Source organism: Bos grunniens, chromosome 11 (genome assembly GCF_055505025.1).
Source record: "Bos grunniens cultivar Pamir isolate PY7600 chromosome 11, Bosgru_T2T1.0, whole genome shotgun sequence".
Lineage (NCBI taxonomy): Eukaryota > Metazoa > Chordata > Mammalia > Artiodactyla > Bovidae > Bos > Bos grunniens.
In genome coordinates, this window is record NC_141175.1 from 87,958,423 (window position 1) to 87,974,667 (window position 16,245).

At 41.3% G+C, this 16,245-nt stretch overlaps 2 protein-coding genes across 8 annotated transcripts in view; one reads left to right on the forward strand and one right to left on the reverse strand.

Moving 5' to 3' along the window:
- Positions 1-1,712: 1,712 nt before the first annotated feature.
- GPATCH11 (G-patch domain containing 11) lies at positions 1,713-15,811 on the reverse strand. The gene is made up of 9 exons (XM_086327451.1): positions 15,374-15,811; positions 9,689-9,763; positions 8,918-9,144; positions 7,731-7,772; positions 6,855-6,975; positions 6,643-6,733; positions 5,356-5,472; positions 2,512-2,593; positions 1,713-1,800 (listed from the first exon to the last, which is right to left on the reverse strand). Exons 2-9 carry the CDS (start codon positions 9,745-9,747, stop codon positions 1,745-1,747), a joined length of 795 nt encoding a protein of 264 aa, XP_086183577.1. The 5' UTR covers positions 9,748-9,763; positions 15,374-15,811; the 3' UTR covers positions 1,713-1,744.
- The window catches only part of HEATR5B (HEAT repeat containing 5B), a 102,472-nt gene continuing 101,838 nt past the window's right edge, over positions 15,612-16,245 (forward strand). For 6 of the 7 annotated variants that reach the window (XR_015137225.1, XM_086327425.1, XM_086327427.1 and 3 more), the window contains exon 1: positions 15,612-15,675. The gene's annotated coding sequence lies outside the window, so the exon portion shown is untranslated. Of the gene's footprint in view, positions 15,676-15,962; positions 16,168-16,245 lie in introns of those variants that run through there. The other variant, XM_086327426.1, reaches the window with a different exon arrangement.

The following is a 16,245-nucleotide window of genomic DNA, read 5'->3' on the forward strand; positions in this document are numbered from 1 at the left end:
ATGTTTTATCTGTTAATACAATGTTACTATTTTTTACATGAAAAAGGTAAATATCAAAACAGTATTGTCCAACTATATGTCCAATGTTTTACATATGTATTTATACTCATAAAAATAATAATTCAGTTTCTAGATGAAGAACTGAGGCCCAGACATTGACTAGGTTTTCAAACTCTACTGCATGTTGGTATCAAGGATAGTAGTGCTCAGGCCAGAGTGATCAATTATATAGACTCTCTGGAAGTATGATAATCTTTGTATTATCATTTTTTTAAAGCTCTCCAAGTTAAACTTGAGGACAAGTGAATTAGGTCATATTAGGTCAGAGGTTAATACAACTCATACTATTGATAACTTGGGTAAATGTAGGTTAGCTTCTGCTATGTTCTCAAGTATGCCGTTTATAAGAGGCTGATCTCTTGCTCAGTGCTTCAGAAAGGTGAGCTATAAAACTGTACAGGTAAGGTCACAACTTGATCCAAAGAACAGTTGTGCTCTGGTTTAACCTAGAGCACTAGTTCTTATCCACAGGTGATAATCAGACTCAGAACTTTAAAATAAATAGATATCTAGAAACAATCCTAGACTAGCTGAGTCAAATCACTAAGGGTAGTTCCTGAGCATGGGAACTTTAAAAAAAGTTCATGATTTTGATGCCCAAACTTACATGGACCTCTCTAGGAATGTGCCACATGGTATGTCTTTAGCTGTATTTGGTTAAGTTATAGTGAAGCAGAATTCAGCTTAAGACAGAAAAATAACTTTAAAAATGACTTAGTGCTACCCAGCTCTTCTAAGGTAGTGAGCTGTCTGCGGCTGGACAAATCAAGGTAGAGGCAGGATTACCACCTGCTGGGAATGTTGTCAAACGACTAAGAATTTGGATCACCTGATGTTTCAGGTTACTCCCAACTACTGTTTCTTTAGCCAAAACTTGCAATGGATACACACGTTGCCATGAAAACTCATGACTTTATGGAATATCATAATTACTGTCTCTAAAACTCATTAGAATTAAGTACTACTAATGGAACCTTGCCTCTGACATTACTCTGATTGAGGGGAATACTTTTTGCCTCCTCCTCATGCTTGAATGCAGGGAAGGGAACCTCTTCTTGCTCCTTGGAAGGCAGAATTGTGGGAAGAAGTTCTGCGAGCCTGTATTTGTTCCTTCTCAACAGAGCTGTATCTCTTCTGGTGCGTGGTTTTGGGAAAAGGAACTGAGGATGCATGCCTCTCCTCTGCCCCGAGGGCTGGCTGTCTCACTTTGACAGCTGAGATGGGCTCTATCCTTCCTCTGAGGCAAGGTCTGCAGTTCTCTCTAAGCAGGGAGATCTCACAGGGAGTGTGGCTGGAGAACAAGTCAAGTAGCTCTTCATTCCGTTAGTAATAAAATTGATATTTTGATCTCAAACTCCCATGTCTTATTTCTCAATTTGTTCCAAAGTGAAGAAGGGAATAAGAGAGCTGGTGTCCTTAAACCCCATAAACGTCATGACAGAGTCATGAACTGTAATTGCTGGTGGCTATAATACTTGTGCTCTGCAATGGCTTTCCATTATATGTTGAAGTTAGTAACCAATTATATTCTAAAGTACAAAGTACTTCTAATGTACAAAAAGAACAAAAGATATGAAGTCCCCTTTCTTTACTGGCATCAAAAATTTGGGAATTCTAACTGCCCAACTATATGTCTTTAGGAAACAAGAACATTTGCCAAGCTTCCACTTTATTGAGAATAATCTTAGTCATGATCTGCAGAAGTTGGTCCCGGACAATTTGAAGACAGGTCTTCTTTATCTGTAATTTATGTGAGGAAAAGAAACAGTTAATACAAATTGCACAGTAAACTGTTTTAAAAAATTGTTTCAGCATAACATGTATTTTGTAGTTGTATCTGCTTCCTTATTCTGCTAAACAAACCAGGAAAAGATACAACAATAACCCCAAATTCTTTACTCTCAAGTACAAAGTCCTTAGGTTCAGGTTAACAAAGCTGGCTTGGGCAAGTGCTAGAAAAGAAAGCACTTGTGTCTTTAAGACATCTGACATGTTTTAACCGTTTCTTTCCTTACAATGAAAAAAAAAATGGAGTGGATTTCAACATTCTGATTTTTATGGTTCACAGACAATATTCTACCTAAGTACAAAAAAATTAGTTCTAAAAATTTACTATATCTTTCTAGTAGCTGAAGAATTGTGGAAAAATAAAGCATGAAAAAAATTTATCATCTTCAACTGATTAAAAAATTCTTTCTTATGAAATAGAAGACTGAAAAATTCCCTTCTGCACATTCAGTTTCTGAAAAGTTAAAAGCACCTTTAATTAACCCTCACTTCTTTCTCTACCCACTATTTCTTTAAAGCATTCATCCAACATTGCCCTTTGGATGGAATAAAAAGTTTCCATTGTCTATGGGAATTATGACTTTCATAAAAAAAAAAAATCAAAGCTGAAATCAAAGAGTATTTGTAACCAGTAGTTTTTAAAAGTATAAAGTATTTTCTTACCTTCATAGGCTGTTCCACACCAAATACAATACAGATGTTCTTCTCTTAAATAACTAGTCAGTATTTGTAATTTTTCCAGTACCTAGGTATAGGTAGGATACAAGCACATTAATGGTTCACATTGAACAGAATTTTTGTTTTTAGGTCTCTTAGATTATGCTGAATTACCCCAAGGCCATAAATCTTCTGCTACACTCTCAGTTAGGAGAGGTGTCAAGGGTGGAATATATGAGAACATGCCCCATTTTACTAGCTGCCCCACTTCACTTCTGTCAGACACAACACAGGCCACTTGTTAACATTTCAACAATAGATCGTGGCTGGCTCTATTAAAATCAGCATCCTTTAAAGACCCCTCCTATTAATAGTTCCAAAGAATCTGGGTGAAACTGTCTCACTCTGCCATGAGAGTTCTCATCAATGGTTTCCCAGTTAGGTGGAACATAGATTTTTCAAATTGTGAATGTTTCCTACACCCTCTTTTATACAAGTAACCATAGAAATGTGTATTCTTTTCTTGAAAACTCTCTATTTACTCTGAATTGTGTTTTTTGACTTTCTTTTGTTTGTGGGTGAGTTGGGGGGAGGAGGTACTCAGAATTACTTCCAGAGGGTCAACAGGAAACAAGGTAGAAATCAACATAATTTACATTTGCAGCTTATACATCATCCAAACTGAGGTGAGAGGGGTAAACTGAAGCTAAAAGGGTCATTTACATGAAGTTTTGATTTGGGGTTAATGTAGTAGTTCTCAACTAGGAGCGATTTTTTTTCCCTCAGGTGAAAATTTAGCAATATCTGGAGACATAAGAAAGCCTTCTTCAGTGATCAAAGCAAAGAAATAGAGAAAAACAATAGAATGGGAAAGACTAGACATCTCTTGAAGAAAATTAGAGATACCAAGGGAACATTTCACACAAAGGTGGGCACAATAAAGGACAGAAACAGTATGGACCTAACAGAAGCAGAAGATATTAAGAGGTGGCAAGAATACACAGAACTATACAAAAAAGATCTTTGTGACCCAGATAACCACAATGGTGTGATCACTCACCTAGAGCCGGACATCCTGGAATGTGAAGTCAAGTGGGCCTTAGGAAGCATCACTACAAACAAAGCCAGTGAAGGTGATAGAATTGCTCTTTCCAATCCTAAAAGATGATTCTGTAAAAGTGCTCCACTCCATATGCCAGCAAATTTGGAAAACTTGGCAGTGGCCATAGGACTGGAAAATGTCGGTTTTCATTCCAATCCCAAAGAAAGGCAATGCCAAAGAATATTCAAACTACCGCACAATTGCACTCATCTCACATGCTAGCAAAGTAATGCTCAAAATTCTCCAAGCCAGGCTTCAACAGTACATGAACCATGAACTTCCAGATGTTCAAGCCAGATTTAGAAAAGGCAGAGGAACCAGAGATCAAATTGCCAACATCCGCTGGATCACTGAAAAAGGAAGAGAGTTCCAGAAAAACATCTATTTCTGCTTTACTGACTATGCCAAAGCCTTAGACTGTGTGGATCACAACAAACTGTGGAAAATTCTTAAAGAGATGGGAATACCAGACCACCTGACCTGCCTCCTGAGAAATATTTATGCAGGCCAAGAAGCAACAGTTAGAATTGGACATGGAACTACAGACTGGTTCCAAATCGGGAAAGGAGTATGTCAAGGCTGTATATTGTCACACTGCTTATTTAACTTATATGCAGAGTACATCACGAGAAAGGCTGGACAGGATGCACAAGCTGGAATCAAGATTGCCAGGAGAAATATCAGATATGCAGAGGACACTACCCTTATGGCAGAAAGCAAAGAAAAACTAAAGAGCCTGTTGATGAAAGTGAAAGAAGAGAGTGGAAAAGCTGGCTTAAAATTCAACATTCAGAAAACTAAGATCATGGCATGTGGTCCCATCACTTCATGGCAAATAGATGGGGAAACAATGGAAACAGTGAGAGACTTTATTTTTGGGGGCTCCAAAATCACTGCAGATGGTGACTGCAGCCATGAAATTAAAAGACGCTTGCTCCTTGGAAGAAAAGCTATGACTAACCTAGATAGCATATTTTTTTTTTCTTTTCTAGATAGCATATTAAAAATCAGAGACATTACTTTGCCAACTAAGGTCCGTCTAGTCAAAGCTGTGGTTTTTCCAGTAGCTGTGTATGGATGTGAGAGTCGGACTATAAAGAAAGCTGAGCACCGAAAAATTGGTGCTTTTGAACTGTGGTGTTGGAGAAGACTCTTGAGAGTCCCTTGGACTCCAAAGAGATACAACCAGTTCATCCTAAAGGAGATCAGTCCTGAATATTCACTGGAAGGACTGATGCTGAAGCTGAAACTCCAATACTTTGGCCACCTGATGCAAAGAACTGACTCATTTGAAAAGACCCTGATGCTGGGAAAGATTGAGGGCAGGAGGAGAAGGGGACGACGGAGAATGAGATGGTTGGATGGCATCACCAACTCTATGGACATGAGTTTGAGTAAACTCTGAGAGTTAGTGATGGACAGGGAAGCCTGGTGTACTGCAGTCCATGGGGTTGCAAAGAGTTGGACATGACTGAGCGACTGAACTGAACTGGAGACTTTTTGGTTGTCACAAGGGGGATGTGCCACAGATACTCTGAAATAACTTACAAATGTACAGAACAGCCCCACAACAAACAATTACTCAGTTCAAAATGTTAATTGTGCCAAGGCTGAGACACCCAGCTTAAGGAATTGGTGCCAAAATATACATTTAATGTGCTGATTCATGTTGGTGCCTGGCAGAGGCTAATACAATATTATAAAGCAATTATCCTCCAAAAAAACAAACAAACAAACAAAAACCATACACTTAAATCTTCACTCTTATATTCATCTTCATCTTGTTCTTTTTCTTCCTCTGTCTCTTCTTCAGTTTCCTCTTCAGGCCTCAACCAGTACCATGCCTCCCTGGGAACCTGAATATTCTGAAAATGCAGAATTATTCCCAATTAAACAAAGCTAAACATAAAGATTATCACAAGTTTGTTCATGTCAACATGAATTCACTCTTTCAACTAAATATTTACTGCTTTAAGTTCCACACCATGGAACAGTGCATGTGAGTTCAGTTGCTCAGTTGTGTCTGACTCTGACCCCAGGCTCTTCTGTCCGTAGTATTTTCCAGCTTAGAATACTAAAGTGGGTTACCATTTCCTTCTCCAGCAGATCTTCCTGACCCAGGAATCAAACCTGAGTCTCCTGTGTCTCCTACATTGGCGGATTCTTTACCACTGAGCCACCTGGGAAGCCCTGTACTATGAAACTATAGGGATGCAAAGCCCAGTTAGAATACTGCCTCCCAACTGCTGACAATCTAGTAGGGAAAAGAAGCTATGGGGATAAGTATCTTAATGCGTATAAAATGATACATATAGCTAAGAAATCTTAAGTATCATGACATATATTCAAAATAACGTGCTATGGAAATACTGAAAAGTGAGAGATTGCTTCCAGCGACCTATTTACATATAAGGGAAATTTTAGAAACATTTTTGAGACTTTAAATGAAGTCACTTTATTTTGCTGGTAGGTGAAGCATCAAAATAAAAAAATTAAAGAAAAATCAAATCAAAAATTGAATTTTGAGAACTACTGAAATCTGAAATAGCATTCTACATGATGTTACTAGTTACAGACATGGAAGTTACTGAATATGGACTGAAAATAGGCTATTCTGATTGGCCAAACATTCAGGTGCACAGAATTTCCACACGTAATAGTTATGAGTAATCAATATTCAAATAAATGGAGAAGAGTTAAGTGAAAAATGGTATTCAATGCTTAACGATCATTCAGACTATGTTCCTGCAGTGAACAAGTCGTTATTGTGCATACCAGTTATTACAGATCAACAGTGCATCTGAAAGTTTTAACAGGCAGATACACTAAGCTTGGAGTTCTCTCTCTCTCTTTAAAAATAAAAGTATGGCACATTCCTGGTGGTCCAGTGGTTAAGACTCCACACTTCCAATGCAGAGGGCACTAGTTTGATCCCTGGTCACAGATGCTGTGTGGCGAGGCCAAAAAAAAAAATACAGTAAATCATACTGGGTGCCAAAACACTTCACCAAACTGAAAGCAGGTAAAAGGCTTACCTTCTGAGTATCCAATTGTTGACAGGCTCTCTGACTTCTTCTAAGATCTCCTTCTAGCTTCATTTCGTCTTGCTTATTTTTAAGTCGAATTCTAATTCAAAGGAAAAAATAGCACACTAGAGGTCTGTGTTCTCTTTATCCATGTTAAATGCCCAAATGCCAGGAAACATACCACAATAAAGGAACGATGAAACTACAAACAGCTCAATTACCGAAACTGTTCTGCTGCTCTTTCTTCAGCTTGGCTTTTCATGTGAATCTTTCTTCTATAGCTTTCCAATTTTTCCTCTGCTTTCCGTTTTAATAATGTCTCATGACCAATGCCACTTTTCCCTGCTCAAACAGGAAACACTGATGAGAAACTTACTGACTTTGTATGTCAAAATGTGACAACTTAAATTTTTTTTTTTCTGGCCATGCCTTGCAGCTGGCAGGATCTCAGTTTCCCAACCGGGAATTTAACCCAGGTCCTTGGCAGTGAAAGCATGGAGTCCTAACCACTGGACTGCCAGGGAATTACATAAATACTTACAAATTAAATGCAATTCTAACTTTAGTAAAATCACTCAAAATCATTTGATAAGAAGGACAGGAGAAAACATTGGAGTTTTTTTTAATCCAAATTCACAATTTGATTTTCACAAAGATTATCAGTCTGATCTAAAAAGATGTCAATACTATACACATTTTTTTCAAATTGGGAAATAAGTATCAAGAGTCATGCTTTTATATAAATATGATGAACAAATAAAAAATATATATTTTTCTCTTTGATTTGTCCAATTATTAAGAAAAACATTTAGTGGATAAATCAGGACACTTTTAGGACATTCAACAGATAAAAATAGCTTTGTATTTTTAATGGTTACAACAATTTTCCCGTTACTTTTATGATTTAAATTTTATTTTATACTCATTAAAATTTACTTTTATTTTTAGTTTAAAAGGTCTAGGAGTTTAAGAAACATTTTACATTATAAGAACTGTAATACTACCACCATAAAAAACTATTTATTAAACAAGTATATGTGCTATATTTAAGAATAAGTTACTATTACCAGCAAACAGCTGCAACAGTAATTACACACCTGTTTTGACATTGAGAGGAATTGGTTCAACAATACCATCTCCTAAAAAAAAAGAGAATGAGACACAAATTACTTTAGAAATTCTTCCTCAAACTATTGGTAGATGCAGTATGCAACTTTACAATGTTCTATACACATCCCTTCCAGTTTCAGTGATACTCAAAATTGGAACTGAACATCAATACTCTATAATCAACTACTTCCCTTGGCCTTCAAATACTACGTCCTCAATAAAGCTGATGGACAGCCTCCAGTGCCACCTAAACGTAGGAATTTTCATTGATATATATACAAGAGGGTGGCAGCCTTAAGAGAGAGCAAAGCCTTGCTAGGGAAGTCAAAGCAATGACAATAAAGGAGAGAAGAGAAAAACTGCTTACAGAAGATAGTATGTATATGACCTCTATCTCTTAATAAGCAATCTCATTCCTAAAACAGAGGTGAGAACTGAGCTTCTCCAGCTGAGGGGTCACCCAGGCAGCTGCCGCACGTACAGAGCAAGCAGGCCGGAGTCCTGCCATCATCTCTAGGGCTGCTCCCCTGTCCTTTGGGCCACTGAACTTTGCTTTCTTTAAGATATTTTTGATGTGGGTCATTTTCTAAAGTCTTTGTTTTGGTGTTTTTGCCACTCGGCATGTGGGATCTCAGCTTTCTGAACAGGGATCGAACCCACCCCACTCCGCATTGGAAGGTGAAGTCCCAACTACCGGACCACTAGGGAAGCCTCCCTTTCTTTTTTAAAGAAACACTGATTTATCTATTTGGCTGTGCTAGGTTTTAGTTGCAGCATGCAGTGATCTAGTTCCCTGACTGGGGATTGAAGCTGGGCCCCATGCATCGGGAGCAGAGTGTTAGCCACTGAACCACCAGAGAATGCCCAGGGCCACTGCACTTCTTAACCCTTCTCTTGTCATCATTCTTAGCTGCTGCTTCTAAGGCAAGCCTCATCCATCCCACTCCTTCAGGGCCAAGTTGGGCTGCTAAGCAGCTCTGGATGGCATAAGTCTGAAGTGGCTATGAGAAGATGGAAGTTCTCCATAAGCTTGCCAGCACACAAGAGACCAGGAAGCTTAAGTTGTTTGAATTTCTGCGTAGATGGACAGAGAGGAAAGAGTCATCACTGGTCGCCATCAATAAGTTACCATTTGGTGGTTAAGAACAGCTGTTCATTTCTGGTTCTGACTCACCGCTCTTGCCGAGGGCCTGACCACTTTTATACCCCATTTTCTGAAGTAGAGCAAACCCTTTGTTTTCACAGCCGAGTGCGTTCTTCAACCCCATGTCACGTCTCTCTTGTTCTTCTTCTTTTATACTCTTCTGTCTGTTTTTCAGATTCGCTTCCTGTCTCTTTTCTTCTTTTCGACGGGCTTCCCGGATCTGCCTCAGCATTGGCAAGCCTGGTCTGATGTCTTCTCTGAAGAATGAGGGAAAAGGTTATTTTAGACTAGTACATGAAAGTTTCTCATAACTTTGCCACTTACTCACTTGAAACTACTTAATATTTCAGTGCCACCTTTAGGAGCATCTCTGTTATCACCACTATTAGAACATAACCAATGTCCTGTGAGAATGGCTGTTTTGGTAAAAACGATGAGGGCTGGTATTACATGGTAAGAAACAAAATGTAGTTGAAAAAATAAGAAATAGTAAGACCAATTTTTCTAGGAGGTTGGCAATAATAAAAGGCAACTCTCAAAAGTAGATACAAGAGGTGAAAAGATGAAATAAAGGAAAAGAGTAAAATGTCCTTGGTAGTATAGAAGAAAAAGAATTGAGTGCCGAAGTAAAATGCTTAGTATTAGAAATATCTTTGTATCATAGACATGTAGGAAATGTTCTCATGAAGCAGTAAGATGAAATTTCAAACCTCGCCTTTAAAATCAATGGCATTGCTTAAAAATCTCCAATTCCTTAATGTCTTACACATATCATTATATGGGGCATGCACATTTACTTACTGGACATTAATGAAGGAATCAGACATATAGTCCTCCTCTTCTGCCATGTTCAACTTCATATGGCGGCAAAAGTATCTACAAAGCAAACAGGATGAAGTAACAATTTTTTTTTAAGAGGCAGATTCAAGGTTTTATTTTAAACCCCAACATGACCACCTACTAGATGTGTGCAATCTTGAAAACATTACTGCACCTTCTTCTACCATCTATTTTTAAAATTTATTTTTAATTGAAGGATAACTGCCTTACAATGTTGTGTTGGTTTCTGCCATACGACAACATGAATCAGCCATAAGTGTACATATGTCCCCTCCTTCTTGAACCTCCCTCCCAACTGCCCTCACTCTATCCCTCCAGGTTGGCAGAGAGCACTGTGTTGAGCTCCCCGTGTTATATAGCAGCTTCCTACTAGCTACCTATTTCACATGTGGTATGCATGCATGAATGCTAAGTCACTTCAGTTGTGTCAGACTCTTTGTGAACCTATGGATTGCAGCCCGCCAGGCTCCTCTGTCCATGGGATTCTCCAGGCAAGAACACTGGAGTGGGTTGCCATGCCCTCCTCCAGGGGATCTTCCCGACCCAGGAATAGAACCTGCTTCTCTTACGTTCCCTGCATTGGTGGGTGGGTTCTCTACCACTAGCCCTACCTGGGAAATCCTTTACATATGGTAACAACTACTAATTTTCAGTTTACCAAAATGGAAATAAACTTGTATGCATCCTCAGCTGTGACCTTTCTCTAGAACCCTACTCTGTATTCAAGTGCTCTTTTGACATCTTTCTGGGTTGAGCCCTCAAACTCAACAATCCAAACAACTCATTCTCTTCCCAACCCCGATTGCCTTTATCTCTGTATTTGCAAATTAATGTCGCCACTATCTCCCCGTTCCTGACCTCTTATAAACCTCTGTCCACTCTTCTTCCACATTATCCCTCATGGGCATTTTTTTTCTTATAGTTGTGACCACTACTTTAGTTCAGGCATTTCTTTCTCACCTGAACTGTCACAACTGCTTCCTAATTGGTCTTGTTGCCTTTGGCCTCTCCTCTTCCAATCCACAGAGGTTCTCTATGACCTCTCCAAAGTGGTTTTTTTTTAAAAAAAAATATAAGTCAGGGCATGTTACCTGCTGGTTTCAAATCCTTCAGCAGACTTTCCCCTGTGGGCAGTGGAGGAACCATCACTTTCACATGTTGGCAGGAGAGATCCCCCATAATCTGACCTCTGACTCTTTTTCAGGATTCATTACTCATGCCACATGGTCTCATTTGTCCTCTGAACACACTGCAGACAATTCATTCCTCCTAGGCCTAGGCTACCCGCCTTTACAAAGGCCTGTCTTGACCACTCCAGGTCTCTCTCCACAGCACTTCATGTTCAAGCTGTTCATTGGTAACTAGATATAGTTAACACTTCACTTATATGGAAACACTTTTGAGGACCGTTTTAGCCAAAATAGTTAAAATCATGTAATAATTAGCCCTTAAAGGGATAAAATAATTATCCAGAAAAGTGTACTTTAAACTTTCCTGTGTATATGAATTGCCCTGGGATTTTCTCAGGGCTTCCCTAGTAGCTCAGCAGTAAACAGTCTGCCTGCAACGCCAGGAGCCACAGGGAGACATGGGTTCAATCCCTGGGTTGGAAAGATCCCCTGGAGAAGGGCATGGCAACTCACTCCAGTATTCTTGCCTGGAGAATCCCCACGGAGAGAAGAGCCTGGTAGGCTACAGTCAGTCCACAGGGTCGCAAAGAGTCGCAAAGAGTCGACACGTTTCTCAAAATGCAGAGTCTGATTCTGAGCTCGAGTCCAAGGCTCTGCATTTCTAACAGGCTCCCAGGTGCTGTCAATGCTTCTGGTGCAGTTGCTGGATGCAAAAGGGAGTCACTTGCTACAGTGCACACATGCTGTTTCGGCCTGTTCATCATCCTTCCTTTTGGAACTCAGCCCTCTGCCTTCCTTGTGGTTCTACTGGAGGGTAGCAATTAGTAGTCCCTGAGGCATAAGGTGGCCAGTTATAGTACCCTATCCTAGTAAGAGGGGAGGAGATGACCTAAACAGGGCAAATAAGCATCTCTTTCCCTGTTGTTATTCAGTTGCTCAGTTGTGTCTGACTCTTTAAGACTCCATGGACTGCAGCACACCAGGCTTCCCCGTCCTTCACCATCTCCCGGAGTTTGCTCAAACTCATGTCCATTGAGGGATGCGGGAGCTGTCGTCTATGGGGTCACACAGAGTCGGACACGACTGAAGTGACTTAGCAGTAGCAGCAGCAGATTTGTCATAGCTTTTCTTCTAAGGAGCAAGTGTCTTTTAATTTCAGGCTGCAGTCACTGTCCACAGTGATTTTAGAGCCCAAGAAAATGAAATCTGTCACTGTTTCCATTGTTTCCCCATCTATTTGCCACGAAGTGATGGGACTAGATGTCATGATCTTAGTTTTTTGAATATAGGTTTAAACCAGCTTTTTCACTCTTTCCTTAATGATACTTATACATGGATTGTGGTGGGAAAGAGTTCTCTTTGTTGGGATTTCTGAACTGGAAGTATGTGAAGCTGGGCTGTGGATGGCTGTCTTTATATATTATATACTGCATTTGTGGTAATTCACCCAGTGTTTCTAAAGCTCAGATTCTTCATTGATAGTAATAGTATTTTTACACATAATGATTTCAGTTCAGTTCAGTCGCTCAGTTGTGTCCAACTCTTTACGACCCCATGGACTGCAGCATGCCAGGCTTCCCTGTCCATCACCAACTCCCAGAGTTTACTCAAACTCATGTCCATTGTGTCAGTGATGCCATCCAACCATCTCATCTTCTGTGGTCCCCTTCTCCTCCTGCCTTCAATCTTTCCCAGCATCAGGGTCTTTTCCAATGAGTCAGTTCTTCACATCAGGTGGCCAGAGTATTGGAGTTTCAGCTTCAACATCAGTCCTTCCAGTGAATATTCAGGACTGATTTCCTTTAGGATGGACTGGATCTCCTTGCAGTCCAAGGGACTCTCAAGAGTCTTCTCCAACACCACAGTTCAGAAGCATCAGTTCTTCAGCGCTCAGCTTTCCTTATAGTCTGACTCTCACATCCATACATGACCACTGGAAGAACCATAGCTTTAACTACACAGACCTTTGTTGGCAAAGTAATGTCTCTGCTTTTGAATATGCTGTCTAGCTTGGTCATAGTTTTTCTTCCAAGGAGCAAGCATTTTTTAATTTCATGGATACAGTCACCATCTGCAGTGATTTTGGTGCCTCCCCAAATAATCTCTGTTTCCATTGTTTCCCCATCTATTTGCCATGAAGTGATGGGACCAGATGCCATAATCTTAGTTTTCTGAATGTTGAGTTTTAAGCCAACTTTTTCATTCTCCTCTTTCACTTTCATCAAGAGGCTCTTAAGTTTTTCTTCGCTTTCTGCCATAATGGTGGTGGTGTCATCTGAATTTAGTTCAGTCGCCAGTCAAGTCCGACTCTTTGTGACCCCATGGACTGCAGCACACCAAGCCTCCCTGTTCATCACCAACTCCTGGAGTTTACTCAAACTCACGCCCATTGAATCGGTGATGCCATCCAACCATCTCACCCTCTGTCGTCCCCTTCTCCTCCTGCCTTCAATCTTTCGAAGCATTAGGGTCTTTTCAAATGAGTCAGCTGTTTGCATCAGGTGGCCAATCTGTGTATCTGAGGTTATTAATATTTCTCCTGGAAATCTAAATTCCAGCTTGTGCTTCATCTAGCCCGACATTTCGCATCATGTACTCTGCTTATAAGCTAAATAAGCAGGGTGACAATATACAGCCTTTACATACTCCTTTCCCAATTTGGAACCAGTGTGTTGTTCCATGTCCAGTTTTAACTGTTGCTTCTTGACCTGTATACACATTTCTCAGGAGGCAGGTCAGATGGTCTGGTATTCCCATCTCTTGAAGAATTTTCCACAGTTTGTTGTGACCCACACAGTCAAAGGCAGTGTAGTCAATAAAACACCTACCTAATATATCAAACATTTTCATTCTATTTCATTACCACTAACGACTTCCCTGGTGGTCTAGTGGTTAAGCCTCTGTGCTCCCAATGCAGGGGTATGGGTTAAATCCTTGTCAAGGAACTAGATCCCCCATGCTACAACTAAGTAGTGCAGCCCTACAAATAAATAGATAAAAATAACAAGAAATATTAATTACCATTAACAGCTCTGTAAGATAGGTACAATTGTGCTGTGCTTAGTTGCTCAGTCATGTCCGACTCTCTGTGACCCCATGAACTGTAGCCTGCCAGGTACAGTTAGCCCTGCTTTAATTAAGACTCAGTATAGGTAAATAATTTGCTTAATACCACACACACACACAAACCATGTCTCAGAGCTGTTTCTACTGCAAATAGGATTAGATTATTTTTAAGGGACCTATTTAGCTCTAAAGGGCTATGCAGACAAGAATAGGGGTTATAGGTCATTTAAGCCCCCTTTTTATGGGTACAATATGTTTCCCAGCATCATCTATTCCCATGAAGCATAAGGATAAACTTCACAAGGTGATAATACAGACAGAATGACAGTGGCTAGACAGCAATGGATTTCCCTGGTAGCTCAGATGGTAAAGTGTCTGCCTACAATGTGGGAGACCCGGGTTCGATGGAAGACAGCAATGGAAGTGATGAGAAATCATCGGATTCTGGGTATATTCTGAAGATAGGGATAATGGGATTGGAGGTGGCATGTGAAAGATTGATGCCAAGGGTGACCCTAAGGCTTTTAGTTTGAATATCTGGAAGAATGGAGTTACCAGTTCTTGGAAATGGTCAGATTACAGTATCAGGTTTTGTTTTTGTTTGTTTTCTGGCAGAGAGCAGGCGGGAGGTGTCAACAAGAGTGCTGCTTCACCCCTGTGTTCATAGCAGCTCTTCACAACAGCCAAGACATGGAAATAACCTAAATGCCTGCTGACAGATGAATGGATAGAGAAATGGATAAAGAACAAAACAATGCCATTTGCAGCAACATGGATGCAACTAGAAATAACCATACTAAGTGAAGCAAGTCAGAAGGAGAAAGACAAATACCATATAATATATGTGGGACCTAAAATATGACACAAAAGAACCTATTTATGAAATAGAGACAGAATCATGGACATAGAGAAAATATACTGGTGGTTGCCAAAGGGAGGAGGTAGGAAGACAGATAGATTGGTAGTTTGGGAGTAGTAGATTTAAAGAGAATGTATAAACAACACCACCTTACTGTATAGCACAGGGAATTACAGTCAATATTTTGTGGTAAGCCATAATGGAAAAGAATATGGAAATATATATATGTATGTATAAATGAGCCATTTTGCTGTACAGCAGTGGTTGTACCTTACAATACACAACATTGTAATTCAAACATACTTTAAAAAAAAACTGATGCTTCGTATGTAGAGTCTCATTACACATCCAAGTGAAGAGATGGACTACGTAGCTGGATGCACAGAAGAAAGATGACAAGAAACGCCTCAGTCTCAAACACTCCCTGCAGGGACCGCCGATCCCTTCCCTCCTGGCGCCCCTCCTAGCTGCAATCGTCCCACAAACTTGATCACTCGTGGGTGGGAACATAGGAGATGGTGTGATGGCTAGTTACAGCCAGTGTACAGATCACCACTCTTTATCATTCGACAGGCGCCCACAGCCCCTTACCTGGAAGCTCTACTCGCCCCAGGCCAGCTCTAGAGAGCGCTTGCAGCGCAGACACCCACCAACCTAAGGACCTCCGGGCCTCGGCTCGCTTCTGAGTTTCCGAAAACAGGACCAATTGGAAACCTACAGCAGGCGGGGCTTGGCGGGCGCGGCTAAGTGCGCTTGCGCAGGCTCAGCCTTCCGCGCACGCGCTCTCCCTGCGCTTCCTGCCGGCGGGAGTGTGGGAGGCGGGGCATCCGGGTCCCTCGGCGGCTGCTTCAGGCCCTGGAGCTCTGCTGAGGCGCCCCTGCCAGAAATAGGAGGTGAGGCCGCCGAGTCTGCAGCTAGAGCCTGGGCGTTGACACATCCCCTTCCCCAAAGCTCCCGCCACCACGTTGTCAGAGGGCTGGGGACGGAATTCCAGTTCGTAATGAACACTTTCACTTTTCAGCCGCCGACTCCAGGGTTGACAGCCCGGGTGACCGGCGCCCAGGCCTGCGGCGCCTCCTGCATTTCCCCCCGTCCCAGCGCAGCGCTTCGGTTCTCACAGTAGTCGGGATTACCCGGACCAGCTGCGCGCGCGTCCTCTGCCAGCTGCGTTCCTGCCCCCACCCCACCCCCCACCACCCCCGGCGTTGCAGCTGAAGCTTCGGCCGCGCGTATCTGGCCTCCCGCCGCCACCTCATCCCCCCAAGGAAGACTCTCAGAGACTTCCAAGGTGGCATCTTTCTGCTGGGACGCCTTGAAGTTCTCCTGGGGCAGGTGCAGCAGCGGGAGGGTGCTGTGCATCGAGCAGAAGGAGAGAAAAAAGGAGGGTGGGTTGTCATGCTCGGCTGATGTTTGATATTGGTGTTTCGGTTTTCCGTTTATGAAATGGGTAAAGGACATCTGTT